Source organism: Camelus ferus, chromosome 32, assembly GCF_009834535.1.
Source record: "Camelus ferus isolate YT-003-E chromosome 32, BCGSAC_Cfer_1.0, whole genome shotgun sequence".
Lineage (NCBI taxonomy): Eukaryota > Metazoa > Chordata > Mammalia > Artiodactyla > Camelidae > Camelus > Camelus ferus.
Window position 1 is genome coordinate 13,333,549 of NC_045727.1, and position 22,441 is coordinate 13,355,989.

At 47.8% G+C, this 22,441-nt stretch overlaps 1 protein-coding gene and 1 long non-coding RNA gene across 6 annotated transcripts in view; one reads left to right on the plus strand and one right to left on the minus strand.

Annotated features, from left to right (window-relative positions):
- Positions 1 to 22,441, minus strand: part of OSBP2 (oxysterol binding protein 2) — a 117,035-nt gene that overhangs the window by 72,081 nt on the left and 22,513 nt on the right. For all 5 annotated transcript variants that reach the window (XM_014559329.2, XM_032471517.1, XM_032471518.1 and 2 more), the window contains one exon: positions 16,908 to 17,116. In XM_014559329.2, the coding sequence (XP_014414815.1) occupies positions 16,908 to 17,103 (196 nt within the window). In that variant the 5' untranslated portion in view covers positions 17,104 to 17,116. The remainder of the gene's footprint in view (positions 1 to 16,907; positions 17,117 to 22,441) is intronic.
- On the plus strand, positions 1,224 to 7,042 carry LOC116660923. Its single transcript, XR_004316586.1, has 3 exons — positions 1,224 to 1,233; positions 1,976 to 1,978; positions 6,800 to 7,042. It is a non-coding gene; the product is annotated as an uncharacterized LOC116660923 (long non-coding RNA).

Here is a 22,441-nt window from a genome sequence, read left to right on the forward strand (position 1 = left end):
GATTTTTAAATTGCTGATCCAAAAGCTTACCGGTCTTGAAACGACCCTTAACCACATTTGCCAGTGGATTCTCAGCAAGTTATCGCATCTCAAACAAACAAAATTTAACCTATCCAGTCTTCCCTCGCTTCTCTCTCTCTCTCTCTTTTGGTAAAATGCACTTTGCTACATCCCTTCAGGCTTGTTTTTTGCGTTTTGCTTAGAGTCTTGCTATTTTATATCGCCTGAAAGCTACAGGAACACAAGTTATGAGAGCAAGTGGTAGTAGACACTGCAGCAAACACACACTCATACACTCACACACACACACTCACTCTCTCTCTCTCTCTCTCTCCTCAAATCCAGCCCCCAAGCTGAGAACTTGAATTCTCAAGACTAACAAGGAGCCTCTGGCTTTGTTCTTTCCTGTCTCCCTCCAAATCCATCATGGGATCGTGTGTGTGTGTGTGTGTGTGTGTGTGTGTGTGTGTGTGTGCGCGCGCGTGCAGAGGCAGCCAAAACCGCTACAAAACTGACACTGCTTCAGGTTGTCAAATCTTTTCTATCCCTTCTTTCTCTCTCTCCCTTAAAAGGGGGTGGAGGTGGTCAACAGCAGTGTCATGTGGGGCTACAGATCCAAAGTCTCTCCTGACCCGGAAATGCCTGCAGGCTGAGGGTGAACTTGAGAATAAGCCCTCAAGAGGTGTCATCCAGCCATCCTCTGGCTCCAGTCCAAGGACCCCACACCCAGTGGGCCGCTGTGACAGAACCACACATCTGCCAACCCCAGGGCCCCAAACCCTCCTCCTGTAGCCCGATCGCTTGGGAGCAGGAAGACCGTCACCCCTGCTACCTCTGTTTCTGATGAAAGCCAGTATCTCATGTACGGAGAGGTGCACAAGAAACACGTGTTCTCACCGAGATTTGCATCCCTCCTACCCCTAAATAACACAGCACAAAATAAAATTAAGCTGCGCTCTAAAACGGGAACAGAGGAGGAGGCAAAGCTGTTACAGGGAAAGAATCTCAAGGAGAGAAAATTTCACTCTGCCCTGTGCTCTTGGGGCTAGAACTGAGGTCAATCCACCTTCTGGTCCTTGAGGCTGACTTCTGGAAGGGCTGCACCCAAGCCACCTCCAATCAAACCATTTCTCTCCCCTTAGGGTCTCCAGTGGACTCGGGAGCCCAAGCAAACACCTGTTCTATGTGGTGAATCCCCCCAGAGAGCACTGGGTTGTCCTGGGGCTCTTTCGAGTTTTTCCCAGGATATTTGTGTGCCCCGTAAGTTGATTTTTCTCTCTGTAAGTATCTGAGCTGAGTTGATGGGGTCAATGGAGAAGAAACTTCATTTGCCTGTGTTAGCTCCTGGAAATACTGGAAGACAAGCAATCTGGAAAGAACATGGGCCAGGTCATTTCTAAGGGAGGCCCATCTCAATGCCCCCAAATTCTGGCCTTTGAGTCTGCAGAGAACGTGGTCCCCCACCTGCTTGCCAGACTCAGGACTTTGCCCTCTGGTCAAGGTTGGGCTTCTTTCAGAACCTCTCCCTGCAGTCTCCGGGATGCATCTCAGAGATGGTACAGTAAACCCTCCAAGAGCCACCTTTCAAGCTTAAAAATAGGGCAGCTCTTTCAAGAGGGGACAACAACCATCACTGGGAGCACAATCTTCATGCTTCCTTTATGGCACAGACTCTGAGACGCCAGCAGAGGTCAGGCATCCAGTTAATGGGCAGATGCCAAGCCATTTTTTTCGCCCTTTCAGGATACTGCATGAAGATTTGCCCAAAGCTATTAAAAATTAATTATTCACCCCCTAAGAAGGCTTGAATCAAAAGTCAACATTTACAACTTATTAATTACCACGTTCCCTGGCATTAGAGACTCATTATACTGGAGCTGCAGTACTAATCTAATTTTACATGAAAGGGGACATGTAATTGCAGGAGCCCTGCAAGTCTGCGCCATAGCAAAGTCATTTTATGCTCCTCTTTGAGTCTGTCAAAGTCGATCACACCAAAGGCCTCGGCTGGTTTGTCAGTCACCCTGGAGCACATTCGGCCTTTGGACTGAGGGCCCCGAGTAAAAGGGATGGAATGTGGCTAAGAGCCCAGGGCCCAGCTCTGAGCACAGCGTCCACCACCCACTCTCCATGCTGCAGAGGGCTGGGGGCTCACTACTGAAGGGTTATCCTTGCAGGAAAAGCCCCCTGCGAACTGGGTGGGATTCTGCACCCTGTGCCTCGGCCATGGTCGCAGAGGGATTGACAAGATGCTGGGGAAACAGTGCATCAAAGGAGCGGGCACCACTCCTTCCCTCCCCTTTCATCATCCACAGGACACTTTGCAGCTGATCAAACTGTCCCCACTACCACCATCGCCACTGCAGCCTGTACTGGTGCCATAAGGGCCAGGCACAGTGCCGACACTTCACATATCCTCACAACAGCCCAATTCTTCAAATAAAGGAACTGGGACTGAGGGGGGAGGGGCGCTGGTTAGATCACTTGTCCCAGGTCATGTGGCTGCAAAGTGACACAGCTGGGATCCCAGTTCTGTTGGGTGCTGGTACCACAGACGCCATAAGGAACAAACAGGACACAGAGCCTGGCTCTGCCCCTGAAGCTTTCTCAAATCCCAGTACTTTTCTTCCCCACTGCCACCACCCCTGGCCAGCATTGCCTGCCACCTGGATCCACTGGCCCCTCTGCCACTGTCTGGCCTCACTCTGACATACTCTCCACCCTGTAGCCCCTAGGATCTGGGGGGAAGGCTTTTCATGATCCATGATCTGGCCCTTGCTGGTTTCTCCAGCCTCAACTTGGGACATCCCCACCCCCTACACCCCTCCCTGCTCCCACCACCTGTGAACTGTCCTCATCAGTCCAGACCATCATGCTCTCCTCCACTTCTGGGCCTCGCTTTCACCAGGCTACGCGACTCACTGTCACCAGGCTACTTCCTCCCGGCCCTGTGGGTCTCAGCTAATGCATCACTTCCTCCAGAGAGCCTTCCTTGACTATCCAGGCTGGGATAGGTGCCTCTCCTTGTGCTTCCTTTGCAAGGGTGAAGCTGCAAAAGTCTTCACTTGGATTTCCCTCCAGCCCAAGGTCAGAATGTTTCAACGCACTTTTGGGGCATCTTACACAAAGAAACCCATAGTCAGCATGTCTCTGGGAAGTAAGGCTCCTGGGGAGAGGTGGATGCTGGGCACCCTGGCTGAGACACTCCCAGGAACCAGCCTTTCCACACCCACAACTCAAGTTGGGGTCTGAGCCCAAGGACAAATGACCGTGAGTGAGACCACAGCACTAACCAAATACATGAATGATGGGGAGGAGGTGAGGCTCCGCTTTCCATTATTAGCACTACTTTCACTACTCCTTTCCTATGTGCATGTATTAATGAGATTTAAAATTCCCATTTTTAATATTAAAGTAAAATTGGTGCATGGCATTTATTTTTGGGTTGTTTGAAATGCAGTGATGTCACAGAAATTAAATTCATAAATAACAAAGAGATCAGATTAAAAGGGTTTACCAGTATTTTAGTGGCCCGGGTGCATTACAGCGTAAGGTGGAAAATGGCCAAGCCGCGACTCTGGCATTTATTCCCATCTCACAAGCGAAGGGGCTGTTACACAGTCGAGGCTGATGAAAACCCACGGGTGAGAGTTTCAGCAGCCACGCCATGCACTAGTGACTGACTCTGTCCCCAGCACCTGCTGCTGGATAATCACCTTGCCATATTCTGAGAGGAGACGGATCACTGTAGCATATTTATTGCAAAAGTGCTGGCAGAGGAATCCAGAAAAACAGTATCGGGTGAGTTGCAGTTTTTAAATAACACTAAATAAGCATGCCTTTCTGCTCGCCGGGGCTTGTGAGCCCTGTAAGGATTGAGTGCTCAGCCTGAATGATCGTTCTACTCAGGCATCTTCATTTGGTTTTAAACAGACCATACATAGATTAAGGGGTTTTGCTTCATATTAAATGAGAATCTGACTGGCACACATGAAATACATGTCTAAAAGGAAAAATAAGGAGCCAAGGAAAACTGAAAAGCAAGAGATGAGACCGCAGGGTGGGGATAAGCTGGATTTCGGTGCTACAGAGGAGTTCGGTAGGGGTGTGAGGGAGGGAGGAGCAAGGGGCAGGGCCAGGTAGCGAGGATGACCCACTGGCCCGGAAAAGAGCACCCGACCACCAAAGAGGCCACAGTCTTCCTGCCTCGGGCCCCATCACCCAAGCACACAACTGAACCCGTCCGCTGTCCCCTCCACTCTATTGCTACTTCATTCTAGAAAGAAACTGCGTACATATTTTAAAAACATGCTCCCTTTCTTTCTGGGCTCTCGCAGAGAAAGGCAGGATGTGGGTTCCTGTTCCTTGGAGTCACATCTGTCCAGCTCCCATAGCCACAAGTGCACCCCATGAAGTGCAGGGAGGCCCAGGCGGCTGAGGCAGGAAGGTGGCAGAGCAGCCTGGGATCACGTTTTGGAAGCACCTGTCAAATGTCTGTGGAATGCGCCAGTGGCGGGCACGGAGAGTCAGACCACCAAGTTGTTATAATCGCACCCATGCGAAAAAAGAGTTTGATCGTGTGCCCTCAATATATGAATAATTCTTTCTAGATTATACATATGGTATGCTGCTTCACTTCTGCTTTACATGATCATGTGCCCTCCTGGGGTGTACTGGTCCCCTTCTTAAAAACGGTAAGGCTAGGGGACAGTGGAATCAACAGCCACAATACCATCACACCCCCTACCCAATGCAACTTTTCTGGGAAGATATCAGAGAAGAGAGGGGAGCTACGCGCACGACACAGACCCTGGGGCGTTTAGCTCACAATAGGCCAAAACCTGAATTTGCTTGGTGCCCAGCCAGAGGATAGCACGGTAAAAAAAACTTGGGCCGGGCTCTCCACAAGGCAGACGCAAGCATAAAAAGTGACAACCGAGGCTGCAGAGCACTCCCCAGAACACTGATGCTGTAAAGCCTGGTGAGAGGAGAGCTCCTGGAAGGTGGCTGCGACCGCCGCCATGCGTGGGTGTGCGCGTGCGCAGTGCGAGCGGGGACGGGATGGCAATGTCTGCAGTGTTTTCACTGCTTCTTTTACATTTCCTTTGCTATCACTGCAATATTTTAATAGCACAGGAAGTCAAGTTTAAGTGAAGAGCGGCAGGTGATTTTACTCGCCAGTTCCCTCTCCTCTGAAACACAGCATCGATTTCCTCCCACGGCTTTCCCAGCTACCAGACGGATGAGTATGTCGGAACCAGCCTGGCTCAGCTAATGGGGCCTTCTGTCTTTCTGCTCACGAGGCTGCCATCATCACTCTTCCAGAAAGCTTGGTGCCCTCCTCGGCGCAAGGGCCGCGTGGGCTGTCACCATGGGCGAGGCGGCATTTTTCTCCCGTGTTGGCTTATCAGTTGATGGCCTTGAGCTGTGATAGCATCTTGGGAGCCCTCGAGCCCCACTGCGACGGGAGCACCTCTGTGCAAACTGAAAAGCCAGCGGCACTTCTAGGTAAGTTATGGCAAGGGTTCACATGAGAATATTTGTGGGCGTGCCTTCCCTTAATCAAGCTTTGCATTTTCTGGTGAGGGAGTGTTAACTGGAACAACCTTTATGGGGGATAACTCGCCAGCAGCATCAAAATGGAAAGCATGCACTTGATTTAGTAATCCTTTCTCTAAGACTTTACCCTTAGGAAATAATCATACGCTGCCGGGGGGGGGGGGGGGGGGGCAGTGGAGGAGAAAAAGGAAAAGAAGAAAGGAAAAAAAAAGTGAGAAAAGAAAAAGAAACACCTGTCCCAATGCTTTTTTGGATATGAGAGGAACACTGCAAGCAACCTGAATGGCTAAAAAATGTTTAATTAAATTATGCTGTATCCAATCAATGGAGTATTATGCATCATTAAAAATGGTATTATAGTTATTTGAAAAGAACTGTTATTTAAGGTGTGATATTGGTCTTGAATTGATCCTTTTAAAAGAGCTCTTGTTTTTTAGAGATAACACAGTAAAATGTTTGCAAATTGGTTTTGCTTTAAAATAATGGCAGGGAGCAGATTAGTGATTGCCAGTAGCAGAGGGAAGGGGGAATAGGGAGTGAGTGCTTAACAGATATGGGGTTCCTTTGGGGGTGATGAAAATATTCTGGAATTGGAAGTGATTGTTACAGAACATTGTGAATGGCAAAATATCACTAATGGTGAATTTTATGTTATGTGTATTTACCACAGTAAAAAAAATAATGGAGGGACCAGAAGATGGAATGAGATGAAATAAGATTGGCCATAAATTGGTAATTGTTGAAAGGTGAGCTTTAAGAGCATGGGACCATATGTGTACATGTGTATGTATGTATATATATATATATATATACATACACGTATGTAACTTATTAGAAAGTTTCCATAATAAAAAGTGATGCCACAGATATACATTTATTGGCACAGCATGTCCACAATATGTTGAATTTAAAGAGCCAATATGGGGAATTTCCCCACTGATGTGAAATTGTATACCTAGATCTAAATGCAAACACATGCATAAAGAAATGTTTTGAATGCTGTTCAATAAAGATGTAACAATGATCAATTCTAAGTTAGTAGAATTGGGGTGATTTTTTCCTGCTTTGGTCCATTTTCCAGTATGGTTTGCACTTTTCTTTTTCCATTTAGTCTTTTTACAAAACAGTAAAGGTTTTTTCTTAAAAGGCAGAGATGTTTAAGAATACTCTTTTCCCCTCCAGCATTCTGACAGAATGGTCCTGGAAAATGGCACATTCCTAACAAAAGCCCCCTGGCTAGCTTGACTCCTGAGGACTTACTCAGTGATAATGCTCTCCACAGTGGCCATCTCCCGATGGAGGACACCTCTGCCACTGAGGACAGCCCCAACAGTCAGCCCTGCAGCTGCTCCTGTACACATTCATCTGGCCTTGCAGCCACCCCATGAAGTCAACTGGGCCAGGACTGGGACTGTCCCTACTTCTGAGATGAGAAAGGGAAAGCCTGGGGACCTGCCCCACGAGGACCCTTCCTGCTCTCAGGAGCCACCCCCTGGGGGGTTAGGACCTGGCTGCTGGGTGCTGGGCCCTCTGTGCTCAGGAGATGAGATCACTACACACTGATCCTGCACAACTCAGATACCTGCACTGTCACTCACAGCCGCGTCTCCAGCCCCTACATGAGATCATGTGAACATCAGCAGCGAGAGGGATCAACATAGTGACCAATGCTGGATGGTCCATTGCAAAGGACACAGCTGCTCTCGCTGTGGTCTCTCCAGCTTAGCTGCCCAAAGTCACATGAAATCCCTCCTGACCATTCATGCTCCTGGTAATGCTCTTTGGAAGAACTTGCTCTTCAAATCTGGCTCTGTGAGGACCCCCCAAATTTATCTGAACGACCTAGAGGTTCTGCACCCAAAGTGTATGGACCAAAGGAGTCACAGTGCCTGTGGCCAAAGCACCAGGCACCCACTTCTCACACTCATCCTCTCACTCATTATCTCCCCCTCACTCATTCTCTCCCCCTCCCTCCATCCCTTCCTCCATTCACCCAACAGTCCCTGCACACCAAACATACGGACACAATGTTCCTCCTGCCTCTGGGCACTAAGGGCTGGCACATGGGTACAGCCTCGATCCTTCCCGTGTGAGAAGAGACCCAGGATGTAGTGGTCCCTAGAGACCACTGTCACCTAACACAGGCAAGTGCCAACCCAGGCCAAGGTCTGGGAAGCCTTCCAGGGTGAGGAGGCAACAAAGCGTAAGCTTTTGGAATCTGATAATTACAAAGGTAAGTGCTATTATGCCTGTTAGTTACAAAGGAAGTAATCAGTAATCAGGATAACTGTCCTGGCAGGAAAATGATGCTTAAAGCATCTTAGTGGTAAGAATACATCAAATGTAGACAAGTCACTTTGTCTACTCTTTTTGGTCTAATGACTCTGACCTACTAATCCTCTTATGAAGACTGCCTCCAACACAAACACATCAGAGTATCTATTTTTCTACTGAAATAAGGGGGCCACCTCTGGGCCGGCTCTTGGGCTTAGCTGGCAGGCAGAGGGTCCTGTGGGAAGAGGCGAGGTCAGAACAAACACTGCCCTCGCTGCAAAAATCCAACTCAGCTTCTCCGAAAGCTGAACATCAATCTGCTCGAATTCTGTGCACATACTCGAACTCTGCTGGTGACCCAGTTACCCTGGACTGCTGCAGCTAGCACTGATTTCTACGAGTCCAGGTCCCTCGGGGGTAAGCCGCTGCCATCTGTATGGGTCACAGGATCACATCTAAATCCAAACTGCCAATGCCTCTTACACAACATAATACCATCACTTCACTAAGTTCCTTTCTGGTGGCTCTTGCCTCTTTGCTAATGTGGATATTTGAGAACCAACTCCAACCCATGCCCCACACTTTACCCTGCAGGCCCCTAGCAAGGCCGAGCCAGGAGAAGGTCTCCATCTTTCCAAATTCCTGTGCTCCGTGCCAGGTCTCGCTTCTCTGAGAAGAGCCAGAATTCCCTCCCAGCTGAGGGCGATAACTTCCCCTTTGGTTTCTTTGGACTCGGAATAAAGCTCAGCCTTCTCTGCTGGAAGCACACACGTGTCTCCCTTTCTCAGGCCCCACACCCCTTTTTCTCGCTCCCTCATATCCTCAAGGTTACCCGGGAGAGTACAGGTTCCTTTAAACAAACCTCAGTCCAAAGCACTGTCAGTTTTTCAGATGTGATCAAAGTACCTTGAATATGTCAAATAAGGAATCCTTGTCTTTTAAAGCTACATCCTGAAATATTGACAAAAATTCACAATGACACAGGATTAGGGTGGAGGCGCAGAAACAAGACCAAGGTGGTAACTGGTGACAAGTATGTGCGGGTTCCTGAGACTTCTGTCTGCTTCTTTTTATGTCTTAAATTTTCCATAACAACAAAAGGTTAAAAAAAAAATCCCATCCCCGGGGGTTCTGCAGCATCCTTGAGTCCAACTGTGCTATCTGAGGCTTTTACCTGCACCTCCCTCAACTGACACATGTCCTGAGCAGCAACTCCACACAAGGTGCTGCTGAAGACGCAAAGGAGAAGCAACTGGCCTGCCCGCCCGGGGCCCTTCACGTCCACCAAAGTTAGACAGAAATTACTCAGGGTTTGTATGTGTGTGTGCGCGTGTGTATGTGTGTGTTGTTTAATCCATTCCAGTCAACGTTTCACTAACTTAACGAGCTCACAAGAGGCCTCATTACACCTTCTGCCCAGATGGGTGGATGGGGCTTCACCTCCTTGGGACCAAGGGATCTGGGGTTTAACAGCTTGAATGAGGCTATGCTTCTCCTTTGTCCTGAGACAAACACACCCCTGTCCCCACACAGCTGCTGGGGACTGAGGATGGAGGAGGTGGCCACAGGAGAAGCCACCACGTCTCAGGACTTGCAGGCATTCTCTGAGGACAAAGGAACAGTACCCTCCAACAAGTCAGTAACCCCGCATTTCGGGAAGCCATTCCATCAAATGGGAAGAACGCTGAGTGGACCAAGGCAAGATCACCATTCCCCCAAGCCATATGCATCCCGGCACAAAGGCAGCTGGTTTTCCAGGAGCTGTTTCCAGAGCCAGAACACACCCTACCCCATGCTCCCAGGGGTTTACTTCCACCTCAGGGACCACAGCCAGTAAGGATAGCAGGAGAGCCTTCCAAGTCCTACCTTTTAGAGGATTTTCATTTTGAACTCATAGGACGGCAGGCTGTCCAGATGTTCTTTAGGGTCAGCCCCTCGGGCTATGAGCCACCCAAGTCCCCCTTCCCCCCCTGCTCAAACGCCAGCCTCAGTTGCTCTGAGGGCAGAATCTGGGTTGCCTGGGATCATTCCAAGTGCCTGGTTGTGATATCAGAATAGGGCTATGACATCAATGTGGGGGGCAGGGCAGCCTGGGGGAGCAGGCCAGGACAGAGGGAGCCCTGAGGGGCTGGATTAGCCCCCCTGGAAGTAAGGCCCGAGACAGAGAGGTGGCAGCTCTGGGTTCACTTCTTAGAGCCTCCTGGAGCCCCCACTGGGAGGTGGACCTGAAGATCTTCTAAAAAAATGGTTCACAAGCACTGAGAGGGATGTTGTAAGCCTGCCGACCTGCTGGCACTTGCTGAGACATGGATTTATGAGCAAGGCAAACTAACCGTCCTTTAGCTCCCCCCTGTGCCCAGTGAAAGGATACTCTATTTTCTGACTGAGAGGCTCAACTTCAGACCCCACCCACCCAGTGAGTCAGGAGCAGAGCCCCCATGTGGGCTAAGCATCAAGGCCCCCAGGATGCAGCTGTTAAATTAAACACAAGGAGATAAAATATAAGATGCCCTTTACATCTGAATTACAATGAACAAAGTTCAGTATATGTCCAAATGGCTGCATGGAACACAAGTATACTAAAACATTGTTGTGTATTTGAAGTTCAAATTAAACTGGGTAACCTGTATTTTTATTTGCTAAGTCTGGCGATCCGAACCGAGGGAGATCTTTTTTTAATGCAGGTGGCCCCCACCACCGCCCCCAGCCCTCAAGTGTTGCTTTCATTCACTCAGACTTATTGGGGCAGGGGGACCTGGGAACTTGTATTATTTTAAAGCTGCCCAGGTGACTCTTACCAATAACTACAGCTGACTTTTCTTGAGCATTTGCCAAGCCATGTGCACAGTTCGTTTCATGCATTGTCTGAGTCCTCAGAGCACCTCCAAGGGGTGGTTCTATTACGAAGCCCATTCTTTAGAGGACGGAATGAGGCAACAGACAGCAAGCCCCTTGTCCAAGGTCACACAGATACTCAGGGAGCCATGGTTTGAACCCAGGCAGGCTGGCTCCCACTGACTTAGAAATCTCTGAATTAGAAGGACACTGGGATGCACATAATTGAAGCTTCCAGCGGAATGAGAAGCGGGGAATTGGAGGCTCCAGGAGCCCGTGCTCACACTAACTGTTACACTACCGCAGGCTAAGCCAGGTGGCAGAGAGCAAGCATCTGGCCCAGGCAGGGGGCAGCTCAGGGAGGGTTTCCAGAATGGCCTCTCCTTGAAGGGCAAGCAGACCTAAGGGGAAGCAGAAGGTGGAAAGGGCGTGGGTGTAAGGAAGAGAGTTTGCAGGCAAGAGGGTCAGCATGCAGCTGGCAGGGCAGCAAGACGGTGTGCCAATGAGGAGAGGGGAAGCTGGGCAGGTCTGGAGGGCAGAGGAGAGACAAAGCAGAGGCAGAAGTCAAAACTGCAGTTCATACAGCCTGTAAGAGAGAGGACTTCTGTTCGTTCACTTCTAGGTCTCCCAAGTCCAGGCTGGAAAATACTGGAAAGGAAAAAAACTGAACTCACCATCTGTTCTGTGTTCCTTCAAGCTCTGGCCTTCCCCAATCTTCCTATGGTTAGTTAACTTTCAGGGTGCTTAGACAGCAGCTCCACGCATCCTGTCCAGGTTTTCCAGCTGCACAGAGTGAAGCACTCTTACTTTATCCTACCCAGCCTGGAATCGCCCTGTATTTTAGAAGACCTACGCAGGCTGCTGGAGAGTCTACTGGAAGACTCTCGAGTCCAGACTCCAGGTCAGGCGGCCGAACCAAGGTGGAGGCCACGCAGATGGAGGGCGGCAGGCAGATGCAAAACTGCTCACGGGCAGTGCTCACAGGCTGTTGTGACGACAGAACGTGAGAGGTGAAGGAGGGCAAGGTCAAGGTTGACACGCAGGTTCACCCCTTGGCCAACTGCCAGGTTTGGAAAGTGACCTAAGACCCTGAAGAAGGCAGTGGGCAGTGGGTCAGGGGAAGAAGCCAGGACAGAGAAGAGGACAGCAGTGGGACCAGGTCCCTAGGGAAGAGGAAGGCAGTGGTCCCCAGGGTTGGGCACTACTTCAAAGAGGAGAAACATCTTCACTGGAGTCCCACAGGGGCCTGATGCAGGGAGACCAGTAAGTCTGATGGCAGAGAGCTGAGGTGGTCCAGGCTATGAACTTCTTTTTCTCCGGAAAAGCAAGGAGGAGGGGAGGAGGCAAGATCCTTTGCTGGGTGGTGGGAGGCAGTGGTGAGGATACACAGAGTGATGTGGACTTTAAGAACCACTGAGGGATGGGAGAGGAAGCTGGCAGGGGGCCGTCACCAGGGAGCAGGCATTGATAAAGGCCCAGCAGAAGCCCTGGGTTTGAGGGGGTGCTGGTCCGTCCGACTAGGAGGGGTTGCCCCAGGACTTGCCTGTGTGACTCAGCAAAGGGCCCAACCACCCCTGCCTGAGGGCAGAGTACGTGGAACTGAAGGGTCTTCAAAAGAGCAGCTGCCTCACTGCCAATAACTGAGTGGCCACCATGCTCTAGTCACCGTGCTAAGCAGTCTGTAACTGATTTAATTGATTCCCTCTTGACAACCCTAAGAAGCCTTTATCACTGGACACACTTTAGGGTGAGGAAACAGAGTGGACAAGTGACTTTGCCCCCGTGACTCAGCTAATAAGCGTCACAGCCAGATTCAAGCACAGGCCAGTCTGGCTCGCGGCACAGCCAGATTCAAGCACAGGCCAGTCTGGCTCCTGGCTGCCCCGCTGTTAAGTGGAGGACACGTGGGTGTGATGGAAGCTGGACAACCCAGAAGGGACTGAGGGATGGACACAGAGCCAGGCCAAGCAAGGAGAGATAAGAAAGAAGGCAGCTGCTGGAGGAGCCAGAGAGGTCAAGAGGGGCCCTGGGAGGGGGGCTGCTGTGGTGGAAAAGGGCCAGCCTCTGACTCTCAGATCACTGTAGGGTCCAGAGGTGGCTCTGGGCGGTGTGGGGAGGACAGGGCCTGGTGAGGTTGGGCTCATGGAGCCAGATGTCCTTTGTCAAGGTGCAGCTAACAATGTAAGGGTCTGCCAATCAGGGGACAAGGCCTGGAGTTTAAGGACAAGCTCTGTGGCCAAGGGCCCCAGGGGACTTGAGGGCTGAGATGGGTGGAGGGCAAGCCCAGCAGGGGCACCAAGATGCCAAGATTTGGATGAACGAATGGCACAGAGAATTGAAGGCTGGAGGTGGGCACAGCCCTGCGTCTTGGTCCTTCCCCTTCTCATGGGGTTGGGAGGGTGGGGGACTGCCTAGATGGAAGGTCATTCTCCGCTGCGTTCTCTCAGAAGTACCAGATTCTCATGACCCCACAGGCACCTTAAAAAGGCAGGTAAGTGAGCAAAGGCACAGACACTAGCCAGCCCTACCACAGGATGCCAGGAGGGCCTCAATCCAGCCACCAGGTGGCAGCTGCAGACACCAGATAAAGCTTTCCACTGACAAAGGACTTCAGAAGCTACTTAGATGGCAAATCATTCAGCCCTGGGGTTGCTGGACTCATCAGAACATCAGAAAACTCCACGTCCTTCTGTCACCCAGACCCACCGCTGAGAGCAGAAGGATCCCTCCCTTACTCCCCTCCCCGGGAGAGAAGGTGCCTTCAGAGCACGAGCTCTCCCTTCTCCAAGCCTTGATCAATGAATAAAGCTCCCGCTCGGCTATCCAGAACCAGGTTTTATTTGACTGGCATTTGCGACTGCAGACAAAGGACTCATCGAGGGGTCACTGACCCACTGGGGATCCATAACACTCCCTCACACGGATTCTTTTAATAACACATGAGAAAAGGCTTGTGAATCTGAGAATGAGAAAGGCTGTCTTGAAAGGCTGGTGAGCGCTGCTGTGTTTGCATTTACTGGGTTTAGTTCGGTCTTCTTTATCTAGTTCTTCAAGGTGTAAGGCTTGATTACTGACTTGATGTTTCCCTTCTTTTGAAACATATTTTTTACAGCAATAAACTTCCCTCTGAGCACTGCTTTTGCTGCATCCCATAAATTCTGGTGTTGTATTTTCATTTTCATTAATCTCAAAGTATTTTCTAATTTCCGCTGTGATTTCACCGTTGAATCAGTGGTCATTTGAGTGTTAATTTTTACATACATGTGAATTTTCCAGTGTTTCTTCTGTTATTGATTTCTAGCTTCATTCCACTGTGGTCAGGAAAGACATTTTGAATGATCTCAGTCTTTTAAAATTTACTGAAACTTGTTTTTTGGCCTAAAATACAGTCTATCCTGGAGAATGTTCCATAGCACTTGAGAAGAATGTGTCTGTCGCTGGGCAGAGTATTCTGATATGTCTGTTAAGTCTAGCTGGTTTACAGTACCCAAGAGTTGTAAGCAGTCTGGTTATATGATCAAATTCCCATTTTTAAAGATATCGTTCTGCCTGCTGTTTGGAGAACTGGCTGCAGGAAGGAGGACAGGAAGGAGGCTTTTGCAGACACCCAGCTAAGGGGACGGCACCTGGATTACCAGGTGGCAGAAAAGCTGGAGAGTAAGAGATGATTTCAAGAGGTAAGTGGAGTATGAAGTAGACTTCCTGCCAGATGAGAGGTGGTCCACAGTCTCGGAAGGGACAGACAGGCCAAAGGATGACCTACAGGGGTCTGCGTCCTTGACCCAGCTGGTTGCCATTAGCCAGACTCAAGGAGAACCACACCAGGCAGTCTTCCCCTAGTTATGGGTACCCGAGGCTGACTCCAAGTGAAAAGTTACAAACCACAACTCTCCAACATCCGCCTGAGAACTGTGGGAGGAGGGCGTTGCCTTGCAGAGAAGCCACCACAAGTGTTATTTTTAAAGAAATAATCAGATGGCCCCAACCTTTCTATAAAAGCACAGTATCAGCTTGAAGCTTCCTCCTTCACATACATTAGTTTATTTGTGCTTCAAAACACCAAAAGGAGAGGAATCTGACCATTTCTCACCAACACACAGAATGTACTACCTTGAATTGTACCTCAATGTCTGTCCCATGTCCTTACCCAGAAGGCTAACCCTTTGGGAACACAAGACATGTGCTGCACCTCCAGCCTCTGCCCATGCCTAAGGGACGTGAAATGAAGGCAGGTCAGCCTGAGGCTGCTCTCTCCAGGGTCCCAACCTTTCCCAGAGAAAGCCCACGCTAGCCATCCCTAGCGCTGTCCAGTTGAGTTAAAAAGTACTTCCATGCCAGCCTTAAAAGAAACCCTGCCTGCTGCTTGTCCCAGGAAAATTGATCCAGAATGATGAATCCAGTAAGTGCTACCTGCTACATTATTTTCAGGACGTTCCTAAAAATGAGTTTATTTATTTGCTTACTTATTTTACTTAGGAGAAGCTAGTAAGAAGCAGCTAGTTCTTTCATGACCAGCAATGCTCCTGCACTTGACCAATGGGACTGTCCTGAGTCCAGCCACACCACTGGCCACATCACTTGCCACAGTAGCTTTCCACAGGCATCCAAACTAAGACCACAGGTCCTGCTGGGAATCTCGGTGCAGCCAAGACCTGAGATGCCCCCAAATACCCTCCTTCACTGGGAAGTGGAGTGGTACTCTGGGGACCCCTGGGAAAGCTTGTCATCACTGCTGACATACCCAAGCCACACGAGTGCTGACCCCAAGGAAGTCATCACAGGGGGACCCATGCTCCAAATGGGAGAGACTAAAAGAGAAGGTTCGACTGATACTCAGTGACCTTCAACGTGCACTGAGAAGCTAGCGCTGGGGGAGAGACCCCAATGCAGGCGACTGACATCACTAGCTCCTTTGTGCAAGAGCTCCTTCCACAGGGCTCTCTGTCTCCCAAACCAGCCTAGGAGATAATCCTGGAGACCAGGGGCTGTAACTTCCCTCCCCTGGAGCCCTGCCTGCCTAAAAACAACCACACAAGTCTGTGTAAACACACACCTTTTGTTTATAACTTTCAAAAGATTGTAGCTTCCCAGTGCCCCCTCCCTGTGTGTGGACACAGTTTTCAACCATCAGAAACATCTGCTGTCACTCTGGGTGGGCAAAGCTCTGGGGAGGTCAGCATTCTCATACCTGGCCGCAGGCATCTAATGGTGTGACCCCTGTGGAAGGCAACTGCACAATGTCTCTGAATTACAAATGCAGGGTCCCACTGACCTAGCAACACCACTTCCTGGGATACACACTTCATTTAATACTTGTACACACATGAAATGAAATGCCAGGTCACTTACCGCAGCACAGCCACTCATAGCAAATTAAAGAAACAACCTAAATGTCCATCACAGGCTACAGGCTATGTAAACTAGAGTACAACCATACAAGGAAGTACTGTACTACTGTAGAAACAAGGCGGAAGCTTTTTACGTACTTATAGGAAAAAAAAATCCAAGATACATTATTGCTAAATGGAAAAAAAAAAAAGCAAGGTGGAAGACAGCATTTATTTTAAAGTAAGTACCTACTTGAATACATATGCAAAGACACAAGAAGCTCTGGTTGCCTAGGGGTGGGAGAACGAGGTGGGCAGCGAGGGTATAAGAGTCAAGGGCAGGCTTTGCTGCGTATGTTTTTGAAACCATTGGTTCATGAATCTTATAAAGACATTACATATTAAAAAATAAACAAATTAAAGTAAAAAATAAAATGTCTTGCTCAGGACTTCTGAGCTGACCTTCCACCTTGGCAAAGGCAGCAGCTCTGGTTAAACAGTTTTTAACCTGCAAAATGGACCTCAGAAAAAGTCTAGCCTGAGGTGCAGGGGTACCACCCCGGTCTCCACCCCAACTGCTGCTGCTGCAGCTGACCCACTGCAGCCTCTGAAGGTTCTGCTGAAGCCCAGGAATCAGATTTGTGTGAAGAAGGGTGCACACAGCCCAGCCCACCACAAACAGTTCCATCCCAAGAACTGCCAGCCACCCCTACACCCCCGCCGACCACCCAACGTCCTACTGCTGAGGTCGCACAGGGCTGAGTGGAAGAGTGAGCACACACTCCGACCTCCTGGGGTTGGTCTGGACTCACCTGGGTCTACTGGTCACCACTTCCCCCAAACGCTTTCAATCCCTACTCTCTCCAGACCCACAACCCTGCAGGTCCACCCACCACGTCGAGCACTTGCTACCTGAGTGGCTGCTCATCATGCGGATGGCCTTGGCCTTGGCCAGCTCCAGGGCAGTGATCCACTGCTGCCGCTCCACCTCCGAGCCGGCCTTGAGGTGGTAGGTCTTGGCCCCGCTGGTCAGCACAATACCGCAAGAGTCCTCCGTGTCAAAGTGCGCGGTGGACAGGTTGATGGTGCCACGGCAGGTGTGGGCCATTTCACCCTGATTTCTGTAGGATGCAAGAGAAGCGATGGGGTGAGGCTCCCAAACTCAGTAGTTCTGGACTGAGAAAAACCTCAAGGACTGAAAATAATCTCAGGCCCTTGGAGCTGGCAGAGGCCCTGGAGTCAGCACGGGGAGATAATACCTATCAGGACTGACCGGTAGAGGCTTGGCTGCACTCAGCGGGGAGAGTGGTAGAGGGAGGAGGGTCAGTGTTGGTGCCCCACGTGGGGCACAACAGCTGTGGTCTGAGCCTCTGCAGACACCGGGAACTGGAATGGGTGGTTGCTGGGGTCCTGCTAGACAGCGCAGACCTCTGACTCCATCCCAGACTCTTTCCACAAAGTCTCAGAAACACAGAGTTGGAACAGGGTGGGAACCTGCCACTCAAACTGAGATTAGAGAGCCAGAACCCCAGGGGGAGGACTTGGAGGTACCCCTGCCAGGAGTAACCTGGGAACCCAGACCCACAGAGCAAGGATGCCACTGAGACAGGAAGGAAGGGGGCAGGGCACAGCCATGAAAAGAATGACCCAGCAGTTAGCACCAAGGTGGCAGAAAAGTCAACTCCCAATAGACCTGGAGGCCCAAGATGGCTGGAGATTCGACCTCCAGGGGAACTTGAACTTCATTACACACCTTGGAGTGTCCTGGCCTGGTGAATGACACACCCACAGGCGCCATGACAGATTCAAGGCTAACCATGAAAGGTCAAAAAGAGGGTGAAGGCCCAATTCCTGGGAATCCCCACCCCTTCCCCAAAGTAGTTGGAATGATTCTCCTACTCTTCAGCATATGAAATTACCAAGCCCAGATGACCCTTGAACAAGGTGCATAAGTGGGTGGTGGAGGCTGGGGGGTGGAGATGGAAACCAGGCCACTCTGTGAAATCAGGTGCGAAATAAAACTCATATTTTATGGCAAGACAAAAAACATTAAACATAAAAAATTCATCTCTGCCTTTTGGCTTCCTCTCTCCCCTCACCGTGCACTGTGTTTCTGCATTATGCACCAACCAAACCTCCCCCGTCGGCAGGAATACCTGGTCAACCATAAAGAGCAACATTCTTCTAGCATCAACTCCTTAAAAGATAACATTCCTTCTTGATCTTGTAAGGGGCCACATGATCCACCAGGATGAGAACTGGAATTAGTGTTAAATTTTTAGGTATGTTAATGTCATTTAGATTTTTTTTTAAGAAACCTTCATCTCTAAAGAGATACATACAAATATTTACAGAAATATTTACAAATATTAATTATTACTAAAATTATTTTTAACTTAATTATTAAAATTAAGTTAGAAAGATGCCTGGGACTTACTTTATATTAAGTGCGGTAGGGGGAGTCCACAGACCGACCTTAAGGTTAGACTTGCTGACACTGGGTGGTGGGGATATCGTCTACTTTCATTGGTAATGTGGGCAAAGGGAAAGTTGCAGGGTATTCCTCCTGTTCAGGGGATCCATACTTGTCCCTTCCAAACAGGACAGCCTTAAGTGACTGTCAGTGAAAACTGCCACAGTACAAAATAAAATCCATTTAAAACCTATCACATTGTAAATTCTTTCCTATGTACAGTGATGGCCAACAGCAGTGCTGAAGGACTCTGGTGACGAAGGGGGCCCTTGAGTCCCTGTAAGCCAGCACAGGAATGAGGCTGTGCGCTGAGTGTCTTAGGACCAGAAGGACCGAGATGATGGGTCTCTGGAGAACAGGATCTATTTCGAGCAGGGTTGGGAGTCTACAGAGAACAATTCAGGATACTTGAACTGATTTGTTTTTTTAAATCATCACACAATCTCTGTAGCTGCAGCCACAATCTACAAGATGCCCCAGCAACCTAGATTCTTCCTTTTACAAGTGATCTGTTAGCTTAAAAATTCAGCAGCACTAAAACATACCCCCCAAAAATCCTACAGTAAGCAAAGGAGAGTCTAAAAAAGAAAATCAGTTACCAAGACAAGTGAAAGACTGAAATACCAGAAATTAGAGGTCAATTGAGGAAACACTGAAGTTGAAATTCAACACACCCAGGACAATTATAAATTTAAATGTGCAGATTCCGAGTTTACAGATCTGAAGGTGAGACGTTATTTATTCAGGAATTCTACTTCTTCCCTTCATGACCACAGGCATTGACATTAATAGGAGATGAAATAATCTTACATAAAAGTGACTCCCACCAAGCGTCAGTGGAGGCAGAAACAGCAGCTCAACTCCTGTCAAACCGTGACAGCAGCCTGCAAAACCAAAGGCCCCAAAGCAAGGCCAGTCGCAGACTCCCACGACAGAGGCTGAGTTTAAAACAGCCGTCACCCCTGCATGGCATGTTCATCCTTCCATTTGGTCAACATGAGGCCAGGCACTGGGGTCAGATGGGTGAACAAGACAGATGAGGCCGGGGCTCCCACAGCATCCAAGAGCATGTGACCATCTGTCTCTCCTCCAACATTTGGACTGAACAAGGGAAGGGCACTGTCAGCAGAGAGGGGTCTTCCCCATGGCCAGTTTCCTGAACTTGGATAGTCCATGGCATGGCTACCCCAGAAAGATGCCTAAAATATATCTTCCTCATCCTCTGGCAAACCCAGCCCTGCTCCCCACACAGGAGGTTTTCACTTGTTCAGTGTACACTGTTGGCAAAACCCTCACGTTCAAAACATCCCTTTCAGTTATGAAAGAGTTTACCAAATGCTTCTGCACCATTTATTTCAAACAGCCAAGTAGGGTATTTACGGATGAAGAAAGTCAGGGTCACAGAGGTTGGGAGCCTCCATCCCCTTTAACTGACAGCATATACAAAAACTAACTCAAAATGAATTAAAGCCCTAAATGTTAGGACCTAAAAGTATACAATTCCTAGAAAAAAAATCATAGGGGGAAAGCTTCATGACAGTGGACTTGGCAATTGGGACTATGTCCTTTTTATTTATTTATTTTTTAATGTTTTTATTTTATAAAAATTTCTTAGTTTTTACCGAAATGTACTATATTTATGATGTTAGTTTCAGGTATATAGCAAGTGATTCAGTTATACATATACATACACATATTTGCAGATTTTTCAGATTCTTTTCCATTATAGCTCATTACAAGAAACTAAATATAGTCTCCTGTGCTATACAGTATGTCCTTGTTGTTTATCTATTTTATATGCAGTAATATGTATCTGTTAATCCCAAACTCCTAACTATTCCTCCCCCACCCCCACAACCCCAGGTAACCACAGTTTGTTTTCTATGTCTGTGAGTCTATTTCTGGTTTGTAAATAAAATTTGTATCTTTCTTTTTTTTAGATTCCACATATAAGTGGGGACTATGTCATTCTTTAGTTGAACACAATCAAAAGAATAAAAAGGCAACCTACAGAATGGGAGAAAAATATTTCTCAATCATGTATCTGATAAGGAATTAATAACCACTCCTAGAACAACAACAAAATCAAACAGATTTTTTAAATGGACAAACGACTTGAACAGACATTTCTTCAAAGATGGTATAGAGATGGCCACCAAACATATGCAAATGTGCTCAACATCACTAACCATCAGAGAAATGCAAATCAAAATCATAAGGAGATATCACTTCATACCCATTAGGATGGCTACTATCAAAAAAAAAAAAAACCCACAGAAAATAACAAGTGTTGACAAGGATATGAAGAAGCTGGAACTTTTGTGCATTGTTGGTAGGATTGTAAAATGGTGCGACCATGATAGAAAACAGTATGGAGTTTCCTCAAAAAATTAAAACTAAAACTGCCATATGATCCAGCCAATTCACTTCTGGGTGTATATATCCAAAAGAATCAAAAGCGGGGTCTCAGAGATATTTGCATACTCATGTTCTATTCACAGTGGTCAAGGAGTGGAAGCAACCCAAACATCCACTGACAGATGAATGGATAAGCAAAATGTGGTATACACTCACAATGGACTATTACTCAGCCCTGAAAAGCAAGGAAATCCTGACACATGCTACAACATGGATGAACCTTGAGGACATCATGGCTCAGTGAACTAAACCAGTCACAAAAAGACAAATACTGTATGACTCCACTTTTATGAGGTATCTAAAGTAGTCAAAGTCATAGAAACAGAAAGAAAAATGGCGGCTATTAGGGGCAGGGGGAGGGGGTAAAGGGGAGTTGTTTAATGGGTAAAGAGTTTCATAGTTGCAGGATGAAAAAGTTCTGAAGACCTGTTTCACAACAATGTGAATATACTTAACACTACTGAACTGTATATTTAAAATTTGTTAAGATGGTAAATTTCACATTATGTGTTTTTTTTATCATGATAAAAAGAAATTACATTGCTAATTAATGACCAAAAAAGGAAGCCGGGGTGGGGGGCAGGGCTTGATTTTCCACTATCTTTACAGCCTAGAGGTTACCAAATTCAGCAACGGCTAGACCCTGATTATGAGGGATGTGGCTCTACATATGATCTGATGGAAACATTTTAATATATACTTAAGAACTGGACAATCTGGTACTGAGAGAAATATGGTGACCCAGGAGGAGTCCTAGTAAATACTTTCACATGTTTTTCTCACTTTCTATCTAGCAGCTAGACAACTGGATGCTTAGAAAAGACAGAAGGTGAATTAGATGGACCTCTAATTCAAACATATTTACTTTCAAAACTTTGTGGGGGGGAAAGGGAATCAGGATTGTGTAGTAACTGAGAACAACAGCTCTGGACTTGAATCTGGCTGTAAACTTAGTAGTGGTGAGATCTTCAAGTCTTTAACCTTTTTAGACCCATTTCTCCAACTGTAAAACAGAGACAATAACAATAGAACCTACACCCCTCAGGCTTGTTCGGAGGATAAAATGAAATAATCCATATAGAGTGCTTAGAACAGGGCCTGGTACATGTTAAATGTGATAAATGTCATGAGAAATAAAACCCTCTGGGGATAGTATATTCAAGACTACACTGCTGGCAGTTTCTGAAGAGGCAAGGGAGGCCTACCAACTGTAGCACACATTTTGTGGCATTTGCCTCGCCCGCCTCTTAAAATAGGGTTGCCAGATAAAATACAGAATAAAAAAAAAAAATCCTAAGCTAAAATATATAGTACAAGAAAAAAATATAGGAGGCCAGTTAAATTTGAATTTTAGATAAACAACAATTTTTAGTATGAGTATATTCCAAATATTGCATAGACTATACCTATACTGAAATTTTATTTATTTCTCCTGAAATTTATTTGATATTTATCTGAAATTCAAATATAACTGGTATTTTTATTTGCTACATCTTGCAAGCTTCCTTGGAACTGCCAGCATCATCCCAGGTGGCCTGGGCAGTCATTTCTGACC